General features: G+C 37.7%; 1 protein-coding gene across 6 annotated transcripts in view; it reads right to left on the reverse strand.

Annotated features, from left to right (window-relative positions):
- C4H4orf50 (chromosome 4 C4orf50 homolog) overlaps positions 1 to 16304 on the reverse strand; it is a 77598-nt gene that overhangs the window by 26295 nt on the left and 34999 nt on the right. For all 6 annotated transcript variants that reach the window (XM_048943119.1, XM_048943118.1, XM_048943120.1 and 3 more), the window contains one exon: positions 7456 to 7509. In XM_048943119.1, coding sequence (XP_048799076.1) covers positions 7477 to 7509 — 33 coding nt within the window. In that variant the 3' untranslated portion in view covers positions 7456 to 7476. The remainder of the gene's footprint in view (positions 1 to 7455; positions 7510 to 16304) is intronic.

Below are 16304 nucleotides of genomic sequence, written 5' to 3' on the forward strand. Positions count from 1 at the left end.
TATTACAAATCTTCTATATAGCACAAGAATCAAAAGATTCTCATTGAGGTGAAGTGACTAGAATATGGCATAAATGTTTGAATCAAGATTGCTTCCTTTTATTTTGTCAGCATTGTCACCAAGACTAATGGTGCTTACAATTGTGTGATATTTCTAGTACTCACATTGGTATTTCAAAGTTAAAAAAAAATTCAAAAGAGAACCAGATTTTGTTCCTGTGGTGATACACAGTGCAGCCACGTAATGGGGGCAAGGCCAGGAGGAACGAACAGAATTCTGGAGAACAGACAGCAGAATGAATGTAATGATCATCATCATAGAATGGCTTGGATTGGAAGGGACATCAAAGGTCACCAAGTTCCAACCTCCTGCCATGGTTAACAGTTACCTTTAGACCTAAATATCCATGAATAAAAGTTACATTACTGTGTTACTATATACACCTGCCAGAGCTCAGAATTTCCTGCCAAAGGGCTGAGTAAGTGGTTTTTCAAAAGAATTATGGAACACTTCAAAAACTGAATCAATGCAAACATTTATATAAATAGAAATCATTACTTAGCTGACGCCAACCTGTGCATGCAGGGCACATAACAGCAGTCTTTATTATTGCCATTTGCATTCCAGGATGTGTATATTGCAGAATTGTTCAGGTCCCTGAGCAGTTACCTGCGCTGTGTAAAAATGTCACAACAAAACCCAAAGACAGACTCAGATGTCACATCTTACACACCAGAGATTCTCGTTGAACAGTCTCCTCACTCTCCCTCCTATGCTGCAGGAACATCACCTTTCAAGACATTTGGTTACCATGGCTAAGATCTGTTTAGCAGAGATACTCTTTGTAGGAAATTATGAAGAAATTGCCTAGAAATTTCCTAATAAAGCTCCTAAAGAACCTCTGATTTTAATCTCCTTGTGTTTCCAACCCAAAAGTCTTCACACATTAATTTTCTTAAATTCTCAGAGTCATAGATATGAATCCTCTTTTACTGTGTCATCATTAACAGTCTGTCTGTGTTACAGAGAAAAAACAGGTTTTAATCAGGTTATTGGAGGTTACTTCTTGTCACCCTTCTCCAGTAATCTTATCAATCTGTATCAGATCCAGATATCTCTGTGTCATCCAAGGCAGCAGGTTTGACTCTTAACACTGAAAACAAGCACCACTGAGTCTCACTTTCCTTACAATTAATCCCAGCTCCAACTCCATCTGCTTGGAACTTGCCTTTAACAACACAGGAACACTGTTCACCAGATTCACGATATCTAGGCAGGAATCACAGATGTTCTGATTTAAAAAAAAAAAAAAAAAAAAAGCACTAAAACGCAGCATTTCTGCTGAATGCACCACTAACCTCACTAACCTTTTGCAGGTTCTTCAGTAATTGTCTCCTTATGAGAACATGCATATACTTGAGTCGTAGATGCTTTTTCAAGAAAGGCACTAGCATGGATCATGCAGAGGATAAATTCAAGATTGTAGTTCATATGGAAGTACACAATTTCACTAAAAGGCACCTTACAGGAGCTGGCAGTAGGCTGTTTCTTTGCAGAGCAAGGCTGAACTTCAGACCACAGGCCTTGCCTCCTATACCTATAGCAGGTGCTCAACTTCTAGAAAGCAAGCCAGAGACACCAGCAATTTGAATACTGATTTGAAATGCTACATGGTCTTTTTTGTTTTTAAAGACAGTTTGCAAAGAGAAGATGTATTCATTGTAAAATGAGTAAGTTTTCTACAACTATTTCTGTAATATTATTCATTAAGCAATATTTTTTGGTAAAATACTAGAAGAAGCTTTTTGTTGAAGTAAGTAAGTCCTTTGACTTGTAACGGATTTGGTTGAGCCAGTAGAGATTGTAATACTTTGTATGGTATGTAATATACAGACTGGTTATCTCCCAGAGGAGCTTACCTGTGAGAAATGCAGATCTTTTCACATTCTTACTGATTAAAGTCTTTGTTCTCTGTTTGTCATTATTTAGAAAACTGAAAAATATATTTTTAGCCAAGAACCTCATGGCGTCACTGCTCCAGGTTTTGGCATTTGCAATCCTACTGTAAAGAGCTCACAAGAGGTCATAAAATTCTTTAAAAATTAAATTTGTTCTTTAGACTATATATTATGATTTTAATCTTCTAAAGAACTAAAAGTGTTGAATCAGACTGAAAAAAAATTTCTCTCTCTCCTTTGGGAGAGAATACAATAATATTCTGGACTTTAGCAATTATCCTTGACATAAAAATATTTTTATATAATGGCTTTTGAGAGAGCCTTATCCCCTTCACAGGACCCACAAAAGAGTGATTTTTCATCTGTGGGATTTTCACCAGAAATAGAAAAAAATTATCCTACCTGTTGTATTTTTTAATGACAGCTGCAGCTCAGTGGCATGGAGTTCTGGACGAGTCCCTGGAAGTAGAGACCAGGTGGAGGGGCCAAAGGGGCAAGTTAAACTAATCTATCCTATGGCCATATGGTTTATGGTATTTCCATAGTCTTTATCATATTCTTATCAACAGGACAAACAGGTAGAAAGGCAGAGAAAGGAGCCAGTATCTCCAGTGGGAGAAGCTACTGAGTTTCTAAGGACAGATGCAAGGCATTGACATGAAGAGTAAAAGGTCAAATGGGTTATGGATTTTTAGCTCACAGACAGAAGCAAATAACAGGACACAATTAAGACATCTGGGGAAAAGAACATACAGGCAATATGGAATTGGTGATGCTTTCACAGTATATATTCAGAGAAATAAACCTAACCTCAGTGTACTTACAGCAATGACTGCAAATGATGTCATTGGAGAGCTGCCATAATAGACTCCAAAGATGTGTCAGCATTCAAATCTAACAAGCATGGAAAAGCCTAACCAGCAACAATGCTACCAAGAGCAAAGTGACCTGGTCTCACCCCACTGCTTGCCAGGATGGACTTGGTGTCTGCTAGGGGCTCACTGTGGGGAGAACTGCAAATCCCAGGAGAAGTAAAAATGCACCTGTAAGGCACATCCCATGTCATGTTGTGTCATGGGAACACGTCTGAGAGTGACAGGAAGCCCCTGTGGAGCTCAATAGGCCCAAGAGACCTGGTGAGTCCCAAGCAACTTACAGAAAAACTGCCAGGAAAAAAATGTGTGCACTGCCACATCCTATTAACCTGCTTTGTGCTTTTTATCAGAACACAGCATTTTGTGTTTATTCCTTCATATAACTTCTAAAAAGTGAAGAAGGCATGACAGCATTAGAGGTGTTCAGGGAGCAGCACACACATCTCTATCAAATTATGCAGTTCACTGGTTCCTCCACATTAAATATTAATAGAATAAATAATGTCATTCAACAAAGACTTGAGCTACTTTGTACTTGCTGAATTCATAGCAGACTTTCACAACTCCTCATCTGTATATAAGCATGGAAAAAAATAAAAAGATACAAGACATTCAAAGTCAGGCTGGACAAGGCTCTGGGCAACCTGATACAGCTTCATATGTAGGAGAGTTGAACTAGATGGACTTTAAAGGCCTCTCCCAACTCAAACAATTCTATAGAACCCACAACTTGTTTAAAGGATTTAATATAGGATAGATATTTGCCTTTGGTGGTCATGAAGTCTTGGGTGGATATTTAAGGGTGATCTATGTTGCATAGCATCTGCTTTATTATGATTTGTTTAAACAGACTCAGATGGTGGCAAGCAGATTCTCTCTCAGAGCTGGAGACAAACAATTCAAAACCTCTTTGACCCTGGCATAGCCATAATGTTCACAAGAGTGACTGGAAATTGTCCTATTAAATCTTCAGTTTCACACCCACCTACCACTGACTGTCAAAAAGCAACCAGAGATAGTAATGTGTATTTAACAACTTAAAACCCAAGATAACTATATTAGGCTAATTCCTGTATTCACTACTCTTTACTACCCTTCCCCATACATGCATATTTAGGTAACAGACTTGCTTAAACACCTTTAAATAATTGAACAGCTTTAATGTTCAGGCAACTCTAATTCTATTTTAAAGCCAAAGGTACATTTCCAGTCCTTCATAGAAACTTGTCAGCTTGTTCTGCCTGTACCCTGCATTACAGAAAGCCACAAGACCTTCTCCAACCAAATTAGTGTTTCCTGCATAAGTGAAATGCCACAGGTCCTTGTCACTCTCTTACTGAGGCTGTTCTGATGTAGCCAATTTTTCCCCTAAGTTAGTATCTACATCTACAGCCCACTTAACTCAGCTAGGGTTATTTGGGTTAAATTTCAGCTTAGCATGCCAAGGTACAATGTAATGCTCAGGAAGCAATAGATTTCACGGGGACTGCACAAAGGATCTACTCATAGGGTAACGCTGAGCAAGGGCTTCATCCATGAAATTGTAATTTCTGCTTGCAAAAAATATTCTCCAGAGCACCACAATATAAATGCTGACCAATAACCACTAGATACAGACATATGGTAACCACATGTGATAATAAATCTCTCTTAATATGATGAAGTGCCAAATTCAAAGACTAATTAAAACAGCCTGAAGAACTGCTCCTAAATACATATATGTATATATAAATTTGTCCTAAGTCATTTCAGGTAATACATGCATAAATTTAAATGGCAGAATGACTAGAAGTCATTGGATTTTGTGTTGAGGGACATGGTTTAGTGAGTACTAATGGTGATAGGTGGATGGTTGAACTGGATGATCTTGAAGGTCTTTTCTAACCTTGGTGATTCTGTGATTCTGTGATTGGGACAATGTTCAGAAAACAGGAAGGCAAAGTCATATATTTAAATTAATTCTACATAGATGTGGGAGTCTAAGTTGTGCCAGAGGAGGTTCAGGTTGGATGTCAGGAAAAATTTATTCTCTGAGAGGCTGCCCAGGGAGTTTGAGTCACTGTACCTGGAGGAGCTCAAGAAACATTTAGATGTGGTACTGAGGGCCATGGCTTAGTGCGGAAATATTAGTGGTAGGTACACAGTTGGACTGGATGATTTTGGAGGTCTTTTCTGACCTTGATGATTCTGTGATTCACTGTTTACAGAATGCACTTTGAGCAGTTAATTGAAATGAGATTTTTCTTTTTTTCAGATGAAAGGGGCAAATGATCCTGAATCAGTCACCACGTTTGTGCTGGTTAACGTGAGGTCCAAGTGAGCTACAGCATGTTCCTGAGCAGTTGTGAGGGGGGGAAAAAAATGGAGGAAGTGAAATGGACATGAGATAGACTCGAAGAAGCATGGAACTCACTATGAAAGTGATGAATGTCACTGTACTGTGGCTGGAAAAGATGAAGCACAGCAGGAAGGAAAGAAATAATCTAACTTTCATAATGAATCTGAAAGCACGTGTCCTCCATTAAGAGCAATTCAACCAAAGAATCAAAGTATGGACTATGAACTCTAATTTCTGTACAAAAATATCTATTTCAAGACTACACAAGTTTTCAATAACTATATAAATGTGAATTATTGCATCCATTGCTAAACATAGATTTTCTGTATCTTCCAGGTACCAAACCCTATCACAAATAAGGAATAAATCCAGTAGCTAACTAATTTAGATCATTGATACTCCAGTTTTCTACAGTCTGTACATGACCTCAGACTTTCACTTAATCTCTCTGTACCTCAGCAAAAGAGAAAACTGTTCTATTTAAAGAGCAAAGTGAAAGATGACAAGACTTAAGTGCATGAATTTCCTGAACACAATAAAAACAAGCATTACATGATCCATGTAAGGGAGGAGAATTGTTGATAGAAATCAGATGTCTGAGCAACAGCGTACAACCTCTCCAATTCCTGTCAAAGTCCAAGTGTTGAGCCAAAACAAATAATGAGCTGGAAATTCAGCCCATTTTTTGTGAATAGGAAATATAGGTAATTTTTTTTTTTAATAAAATAAGAGTAATAATGTGAAAGGTACTTTTTAATAGTTAAATACAGAAGTATCCTGATGATGCCTGATGAAATACACTTCTACCTACTTTGCTGGCTTTTTTTTCTTTTTCTTTTCTTTTTTTTTTCTTTGTAAGGCAACATGATAGATTATGTGTCAGTGACCACTGTGCAAAACACATCAAATCTGTGTTTGTCACCAGAAATGGCTATATTGATTTTATTGAGTGTTTCAAGAGCAATGTGCTCTATTTGAAAATTAACACTACTAAAAATTAACATGCAGAATTTTCTCTATCCAAATAAAAATAAGCAAAAAAAAAAAAAAAAAAATTAAAAATATGTAATGCCTTTTGAGATAAAATATTAACAGTTCATTTATGTTAAAATCCTATTATTTTGTATCCTGCAATGAAAGCCATATTAAAACATCCTAATTCATCATCTATGGTCTCTCTGAACTGCTGGTTGCTTTTCCACACTGTTTTAATAACACAGACCAAATCAACTGGCAAAGTGATCCCTGGAGAAAAAACGAAATCCACACAGAATACTATTATCATTAGCTTTCCAAAGCACTAGCAGAGCATAAGTGCAGATGTTGGAGTTTTCTCCCTTTTGGTGAGGAAAGTCAACAGTATTCTCAGTTTAGCATAACATTTCATCTGAGTCCTTACAATGAAGTCAATTTTCAACCCACTGGCCAGTTCAGCACTGAAGTTACAAAATGATTTCAGCATTTGCTTTAACGCTTTGATTTAATAGGGGTTTCCAGTATCAGTAGTTCCTCAACAATACTGTGAATTTTCCCATTATCTCTATGCTGTAGCAAAACATAAAGTTATTAATCTCAGTCACAATCTTCTATCATTAGCTATACAGTCTAATTGTTTTCATCAAATTGCACATGGTAATAGGATTATTTTAAGGAAAGAAGACTTCAGCAAACAAAATAGTGAATTAAAAGAAGCAGGTGTAATAACATAGCAGATAAAATGAAAAAGACAATATCTGAAAACATCGCTGCTAACTTCTCGGTGCAGGAGTCTGAGAGAATAACTTCAACCTAAAAAAGTGACTGCTTTCCATAATAATCGACAGTGGAATGAACATTCTGCAATTTTTGGGGGATATAAATAAGTCTTAAAGACATAAATACTTTGGCTTTCAATGCTCATTTCAGAACTGACAGCTACTGAAAAAAAGGAAGAGAAATCATAAAGTTGCTAGTTGTGCATACACAGCTTTAAAGAACTAAAAAGAAGTGATTCTAATTTCATTTATATATGTATAGATAGATAGATAGATAGACAAAATTCACTTTGCACTTAATTTGTGAGAATTAGGATTTCCAGAGCATAAAAGTAGTCTGGAGTTCCACAGAGGAACTGGCATGATAAATATTTCCTGTAGAAGCACTTACGTGGAATTAAAAAGAAATAGTATCTTAAAAAGAAATAGTATCCCTTTGTTTTCTAATTTATTCCACCTTCCCCTTTTACTATAATTGCCTGATTTACCTTACAAGCTCTGATAAGGGATTCCAATTTTAATAGTCTTACCTCCAGAGGTTTTGTCTGTGCTCAGGAATTGGCCCAATGAGTATTTTCTCTAGCCTAAAAAATAAAAAACAAAAAAATTTTAAGTGGTGATTTCTGTTAAAGCACATAATTTTGGAGTAGAAAGGTTTGAGAATTTTTCAAAAATTTTGCTTTACATATGTCCTGAAATGACTTTGGAAATGTGAGTACAATAGCTATCAATAAACAATGCTGTTGTTTGCTAGATAGATTCTTCTGTAAAACTGATGCTCCACAGTGAAGACTGATACTCGAGTACAAGTGTAAGAGGAAAGGGAAACCAGGAATAATAAGAGCCAAGGTACACTACAAAAGCCATTGGTTAATAACAAATTGGCTGTTAACACAGAATCATAGGCTTAGTTTGGAAGGGACCCTAAAGACCATCCAGGCCCAACCCCTGCAGTGGGCAGGAGTGCCACCCATCAGATAAGGCTGCCCAGGGTCCCACCCAACGTGGCCTCAAGCACCTCCAGGCATCACAGCTTCTGGACAAAACACACTCAAGCAGTGAGCATCCTGCACATAGTAAAGAGCAACATGCAGAAATCTAATGTGGGTTCAACTTGACAACTTAATCAAGGTTCACTGATTGAATTTGAACTGATACTATTTCAAGAATTCATGGAGTTGCAAATGATCAAGGCCCTGGAGACTATCAGACTGCGCTGGTCTTTTCCTCTAAGTAACTGCTTTCAGTTACTGTCTTTTATTATTATTTTTTAGTCTTTCTTTTCTGTCTGCAAGCATATTTCCATTCTATCCACATGCAGGTCTCGTTCTGTAAGCACAAGAAGCTACATTTAAAAAAAAATGGCAATTTGCCTTTCCTAGTACATGCCTGTAGAATACAGGAGGATGTGACCACTCAAGTAAGAATTTAATGAAATTATTCCTAAAATAACTGCACCAATAAGCAGAATGGTGGACCTCAACTGCTGATAGGATGTCCAAAACATGTGTGAGGTACCACTCAGGTACAGCCTGTTCATCCCAGCACTGACACCTGCAGCCCAGCACCCCTTTTTGCTAGTAGTAGCCGATATCATCTTGAAATTGGAAGGTCTGAAAAAGGCTTCAAGGCATAAAATAAATTCTTAATGATGTGACTCCCCTTAACAACTGCTGAAGGGTTAGATATTAGCCGAGCCAAGGTGGCACACACATCAGGATTGAAACAGCCATGACCCATTTGGATCAAATCTTAAAGAGCAAAGAGAGAGCTCTAAAAACTGTGGCAAAGGAAGCAAAACTCAGCTGACAGTTTAATTTGTGCTAGCGAATCAGGTAGTACTTCTGTCTCATTTAAGGCTACTTCCAGAGAAGAAGAAAATCCACAGCTGTAACTGAAGTGACGCAGCAGTAACACACATCAGCTCTCTGTGGAAAACATAACATTGTATTTGTCACAGTCTTATAGAAAGGTCAGCAGCTGAAAGCACACGTTATTTCTCACGGGGTTTCCTCAATAGCCAGGTGAGTAAACAAAATGAATGTGAATTCCTGACTAGACAGCACCTGTTTCTTCATTTTAACCCTTTTCTTCTGCTTTCCCCAATAAGCCCTTTGGCATCCAGGCTCCATAGAGCTGCACATGTCTTCCCCAGCCCGAACAGACAAAGTGTTTTGCTGTCTCATTATTTACCAAGTCTGACTCAACCCACCTGAAGCTCTCTAATTCTGGCTGTATGCTATGAAGCAACAAAGGCCTCCAGCATGCTGAGACTGCATTTCACATGGAAAATGCAAAGGAACTGTTCATGAAATTCTGGAGATCAGAAAGTATACTCCACGTATCTTCCCTTTTTTTTTTTTTTATCCCTACCCTTTTTTAAAAATAGCATCCTGGATCTGATGCCGAGTGACAACTTTCAGTGATTGTGCAAATGTGTATTAGTGACAGCAACAAAAGGCTGCTTTAACTTCAAACTGTTCTGTGGATGAGCTTCCAGTCAAGCTGCCCAGGCACACTGAGACCAGCAGTGTCCATAGGATACTGGGTGTGGTAAAACAAAGCTCAAACTCCCTGATGAAAGAGCCCAGCAAGCTAAACCAAAGCAAAAAAGAGAGAACAGCCAGTATCCAGGGGTCACTAGCAGCGGAGGGATGAGAGAGGTGCAGTCCTAAAACTCCATATGCTTATCTGTAGCATTTTCTGTAGTTTCTTAATTTGTGACCTTCCCCCCCCCCCCCCCCCCCCTTTTGTTAGCCAAAACAACTATAGTGATTTTCTTAACCCTTAGAATATTTTTCTGTTTTAAAGAAGAGTGAGTACTAAAACAGAACCAGCTTAATTTATGACAGGACTAGCATGAATTGAAGCCCACGATAGCTAAACTTGCAGACCAGTGTTCATACAGCATCATCAGGCCAAGAGAAGCAATGATTACACTGTTACCGTTATAGCTATCTTGATTTCCACTCCCTCAAGTAAAGTTTATTTTTATCAAACTAACTAGCACCTAATTATACAGAATAATGTGGTTCTTCTCCATTCCTTATTGCTTTGTGAAGAGGAAACAAGAAGAAAATAGGATATTCAATCCCCATCCCAACCCACCCAGGAATTAAGAGTGCTTAGAGGGTCTGGCTAAAATGAGAGATGAACATGTTTGTTAGATGTAATAATGTATGCCCATATGGAAGGAATAGCTAAACTGTCTTTTCCTGTAAAAGAAACGGAACAGATTGCCCAGAAATAGGCAGCTCCTATTCCATTTACAGAGAGAAGCAAATGCCATCCAGATGGAAATTATCAAATGGATCTAATAGCTGTATTTTATTCCCATGTGATCTTTGTTCTACTTATTACTCATTATACCAGGAAAATCATTTTCCCTATATCCCAAATGCAGATAAGAATATTATTTATCATATGCTCACTCAAAATATTCTGTATTGAAGGGTTCCCTGATGAGATATTGACTTTTCCACACAAAAAGGAGAAGAGTGTCCTTCCCAATGGGAATATTCATTTAATATCTGTGGATTCCCCTTCAGTCCTACATGTGAATGAGGACTATGCTGTTCCTGTGGCACAGCAGCCAACTCTGCATCTTCCTAACGCTAACGCCCAGTGTGACTAATTGTCTTTTCAGCACTCCTATTATCTTGCCAAGTTTTACAAAAGTTCAACTGCTTCACAAAGCTAAACAATCCTGAGATTCTTCATCTACTTTTATTTATATTGTCCCCTGGGTAAGTATTTCAATCGGAAATTTGCACCGAATCAAAGCATAATTTAAAAATCGCCAAGAATCCACATCTTTGGTTGTATGTGATTATATATGGGCATGTATAATCAAATTCAGTAAATTAGGGTATGTTTTCAAAGGCGTAAGAGGAGTTAGTTAGAAACTAAAATATAAAGAACATTAGATCTCAATATCAAATTCCTTCTTACAACTGTAAAAATTTCTATAACAATGTGGCAAAAAGTCATATTTGTGTAAGCATATGCCCACATAAATATCTGATTATATTTATGGATGCTTATTTCTTGTCTTGTTGAGTGATATATGCTCTGGATGTATACTTTATTCCAGCATGAATTGCTTTTAGCTTGAAAACCTCCAGCAGCATAGGTACCTTCTTTTATGAGGATATAAATTTTAACAGCTGTGGCTGACTGACAGGATTAAATAAAGAACATCTAATCTATCTGGGCCATGTAACACTGTCTTTTATTTCACGTTAATTATTGAACATGAGTTCAGCTTGTGTCACAGGCTATCAAGCAGGTCTATAATTGAAGCAATAAATTAGAAGTTGATTTTTTAATGGTGTGGTCCTAAACAGATAATGCTGTGTTCAGCTGCAGCAGTCCCCAAAATGCCAAGGATCCTACATCTTTAGAAATCACAAGAACAGTATTGAGAGGGTGAAAATGAACATGGCAACCGTACACCATCCAGGGCCTGGGGTCTGTGTGATCGATGTTTTAATCTCTTTCAGAATATAGATGATGGATGGATGGGTGGGTGGATGTCAGCTCTGCAGTGTCTGGGAATATAATGGCACTGATGCATAGGGTTCCCAATGTAAAACACACAGATGGAATATAGTTCTGATGATTCAAAGAACAGAGTGGCAAGCAGATTCAGACTTACTACAGATTCAAATTTACTATGACAATATGACTTGATAATCAGTCCCAAACCAATTATTTGAAAGCAGGAGGAAGCCCCTAACATTAACCAGCCAGAAAATCCAGGAGAGATGTATTGCTACAACTTCTGAATAACTGAGAGCTCAAAGGTAGTAATTCATTTTATAGCATATAACATGATATTACAAATAGGTCTTACAGACAAGACAAGCTCTTCTGAGGGAAAAACTAGCTTAGGAAATAAAACATGCATGCTTATAAATTCAAAGAATATAAGCTTGTTATTCCTAATAATACTGCTAATATAATAACCTTGTTCACACATGATTGATTTACAGTAGTTTTAACCTACTATGGAAGTTACCCAGTACTACAGAAGAAAGAAAAGTATGTTTATTTCAAGCAAGAAGAGTGCTTACTTTCATGCTAAAGTTTAGATTATGGTTTGTTGTTTTTTTTTTTTCCCAAGGACTACTTTTAATCTGAGACAGATCCTTCTCCTCAAAATGGTTTATTAAACTGAAGGATGTGTCTTAACAATCACATTATTCTTTCCCCAGCGTTCAGTTTGCTCATGCACAGGGCTGCACTCATTCTTAGCGGACATGTCATCTCCTGGAAACTTGCAAGAGCTGAGCAATTGCTTTTAATTTAGAAGCAGCAGAAACTTCTTCTATCCTTTACACTCTGTAAAGCTCCCAGGGAATGATTACCGCCAAGGATTTCTTTTAATATCACCTTACTTAGGACAAAAAAATTAAAGAGAAGAACACAAAAGGGGTCAGAAGCCCTCTAAAGGAAACATGTGCTTACGTGATTTCCCAGAAGAACGGCAGTGACTGCAGGTATAAATTCACTGAAGAAAACTTACCACAAGCCAGGCTGAATCCACACACTTGAATACACTGCTTTATAAGCTGTTACTCTCTTTTCCACGTTATTCTATTTTGCACTATTCAAGGGGATATGTGAGTAAAGAGTAGTGCACACTTCACAGGTGAAGTGATGATCTCTGGAGGTCCCTTCCAACCCCTACAATTCTGTGATTCTGTGAAGAAGACTGAATTTATTCTATTTGCAAAACATTCTATATGCTAAAACTCCTGAGTATTAGCACCAGATGTACACTCAATGCCTCACTTGATGAATGTCGTCTCTGATCTCTTGCGGGCTCCAGAGAATTTATGTCAGGTCAATAAGGCTTCAGATTTACGTACACCTTTTATTTCCTATTTAATATATTTATAAACTGTGACATAAATGCCTTAAAGTGAATTCAAAAGAATTGAAGAATATAAATAAAGATAAAACTACATAGATAACCCACGGAATACATACAAAAGAAAAGTCCTGAGGCAGAACATTAAAAAATAAAAGAGAACATCATAAGAAAGAGTGTTAATGTCAGTTATCTCTCTTGAGACAGCAGCTGCTTAGGACACAGAAGGAGGATAGGAATCACCTTCCCTTTCTTCTGCACTAAAGACCTGACATTCAAGATCCCCCTTGTCTCAACTTCACAGTCGGAGAGCTGAAGGGTCAGCTCTAGAGTGTGGATTGCAGTGCCTGTTTTAGACCTACACTGTTGTGAGATGAACCCTGTCCTCTAGACCTAGTGCTGATTTCTCTTCAGGACTGTCAGAGGTTTCAGGAGATTAACTTTACACTTGGTGTAATGAATCCCACTTTCTAGATCCCAAGTTAAGCAGGATTCAAGCTTAGTTACTAAAGAGATGATTACAAACTCTCTGCCTCCAAAACACATTTAACATTTGCCGTGAAGTTTCACATCATTGGCTGAGCTATCCTAAACTGCGAGATGTCTTCTGAGAGATGAGAACAGCTTTGTGCATCCCAAGGTAAGCTCCAAGAACATCCATAAACTACCAGTTTCGTCCAGCCACTGCCAAAGGCAGCCTCACTACTAGGTTTATTTTAAAGCCCCCTCACCAGAAGGGACTGCCTGCAGCCAGATGGAAACTAGGATGTGGCTGTTGAGAGACAAAGTCCTCAGCCTACAGATGGGAAAATAGAGAGGTGGAACCCAGCAGATGGTGGGGGCAAGACAGGGCACCAGTAGATGGCTACGTTCTCCCTTTCTAGCTGTGGCTCAGAGCAAGAAAGAATCACTCATAATTTTAAGCCTTAGAGCCACACTACAAAAAAAATGACACTTAAAGAATGCTTTGCCAGACAGCAATATGCTGAGATGCAACACCATTCAAAACTTCTCACTCTTGTCTAAAAGTAAGTAGTGCAAGTGCAACCCAAGTGAACTTCAAGGAGTTCTCTGCTGAAATTCCCATTTACTCTGCTCCATGTTCTCACATCATGACAGAACAGCTCACACCTGAATTTCTGATTAATTGTTGATTAAATATTCTTTGTACACCACAAATCAGACAAACAAACAAAAATAAAACCACACTCCTCTCTTTCTATCGTTGATCCTTTGATCTCAGTTCTTGAGAAGCGAGGGTAACAGCTGGTCTGGGTCACCAGATTGAAACAGAGCTGCTGCAGCATGCTGTGAACCTGACCCATCATCTGTAAAAATATCCTCAAATTTTTCACTAGAGTTCAGAAGATCTTAACAAGGGTGCAAGTCAGTCTAGTTTCCAGTACAGGAGCAAAAGTTCAAGATGTTATGCGTACAAAAACAAGACAAAAAAAGTGTTAAAAATTTTTTATACAAACATTGATCTTTTTCTCTGCAGAAAGTAACTTTTCCCAATTATTTTATATTACCATCATTTATGCCAATCCCCTGTATTTATCCATATTTAAGGATACAAATGTTCATAAATATTTTATCTGTATTTATGTGTAAAGGAACACACTGTCCCATGGTTCACCATTATACTGACTGGTAAGATCTGGGACACAGTCTGGGGAAAGAAAATATTCTCTTTATTCACAAGAAAAAGCTGCTGCAAGAATGACAGACTTAAGTAAAGCTACCAGCTGGCTGGCCTGTTAAGAATACAATTGCACAAATAGATGGGAGTTTCTTGGTTTAATCAGGCCATATGAAAAAGGTCAGCACTGAAAAAACCTTCCATGCATTATCTGGTTTTGATAAGGGGCTTTAATATTCATCAGATTAAAGACTAAAGGAAAAGATTGTTTCTAAGAAGATACTAGATAGCATTCTTACACATCTGAGTTGCCACTCAAAAATGTAATCGTAATTTATTAAGGACTGCAGAAAATACAATCATTGGCTACTCATTTTTATTCTGACCCATAGCAATGAGAGCCCTGAGCAAGAGACTGAGTTACCATGGTCTGAGCCTCCAATTTCATCACCAGATCTTGTATAAAGATTTTTACAATATGAAAAAAGCATTAGATAGGAACTGATAGGCTTCCACAAGAACCCATTTCCCTTTTCTCCAGATGTTTTAACACCATGAGCACCTAGAGCTAATGGTGGCATCACTTCCACTGAACACCCTAAGTTTTGCTCCCTTTTTTTTGCCTGAGCTGCATCATCATTTTATTTTCCAAGTTTATCTTTCAGGTAGCCATTAAAATACACTGTGTGCACTATTTCAGGTTACTTCTTCCATGTACTGCATATATATTCTATGTCTAAATAACACTTCTTTTAAAAAAGAGAGAAAAGAGAAAATTTTGCTGCTAAAATGTTTTGGCTTTAGTACTGGTGAGTTCAAGCATGGAAAAAAGAACAGAGCAAAGATTACTTGAGTAAGTATTAACAAGAATGAGTTTACATGAACTGTTGATCCCAGCAAACAGCTTTGCCACGTTTCTAACAAGTTCTTTGTAACTGAAAGGGTCTTGATGGAAATCAGGCTCTGAGAGTGCGGGTTAGTAGGATGTATACTGATGTCCAGTTTCCCTCTAGGCGTGCAGATAAACCCATCAAGCTCAGATAATGCCATTTCACTTGAGCAGTCCTTGGATACCAAGCAACAGGTAATTAACACAAATCAATTGTTCAGATATGTTATTTAAGCATGCTTGCTGTTACCAGCCCTCAATTTCAAAAAAAAAAAAAAAAAAAAAAAAAAAAGATTTATGGAATAAGAGGAAATATTAATTGTTCTATATGAATCACTCAGCAAGCTCAGACTCCCAAAGGGCTTCAGCTTGGCAGGACACCAGTATACAAACACTGGCCTGCCACTGTACAACTTGGAGCTGATTTCTATAAACGACAGTGTTTAAAGAATTTGAAAGACCTTGTTGCTGATACAAACCATCATCTAATCTTTTACATCAATTAGCAGAAAATTATTTGGCATAATATGACTATCATTCCTCATTTGCCTATTCAATGTTAAGATGAAATGGAGTAGGACAGAAGTTTCAAAAAGAAAGCCTTTAGATGATCCATCTTTCCTAGGGCTGTTGTAGGTAACGCTGTAAATGAACGCTGCTAAATCGTTAGCATTCCTCCCCTGCAGTATCTAAAATCTTGCATTTTTACTTAGCAGAAGTAAAAAGCAATGGATAGAAAAGTCAGAACTTTGTTATCTGCACATCTTTAATTTTTTTTTTATTGTTGTAGGAAGAACGTGTTTCTTAAAGAATTAAAAAAACCGAAGGATTTTAATTCAAATCTATGGCTTGCAAAGCAAAGCTACAAAGTGCCAGCAAATAATCTATTGGCCTTCGGAATTTCTTGAGTCCACTACATGTTATGCAGCTCCTTTTTGGACGTATGTCTGTAAGTGTCTGTTCCCACAATTAAAAC

The sequence above is a fragment of the Lagopus muta genome, chromosome 4 (genome assembly GCF_023343835.1).
Source record: "Lagopus muta isolate bLagMut1 chromosome 4, bLagMut1 primary, whole genome shotgun sequence".
In the NCBI taxonomy this organism is placed as follows: Eukaryota; Metazoa; Chordata; class Aves; order Galliformes; family Phasianidae; genus Lagopus; species Lagopus muta.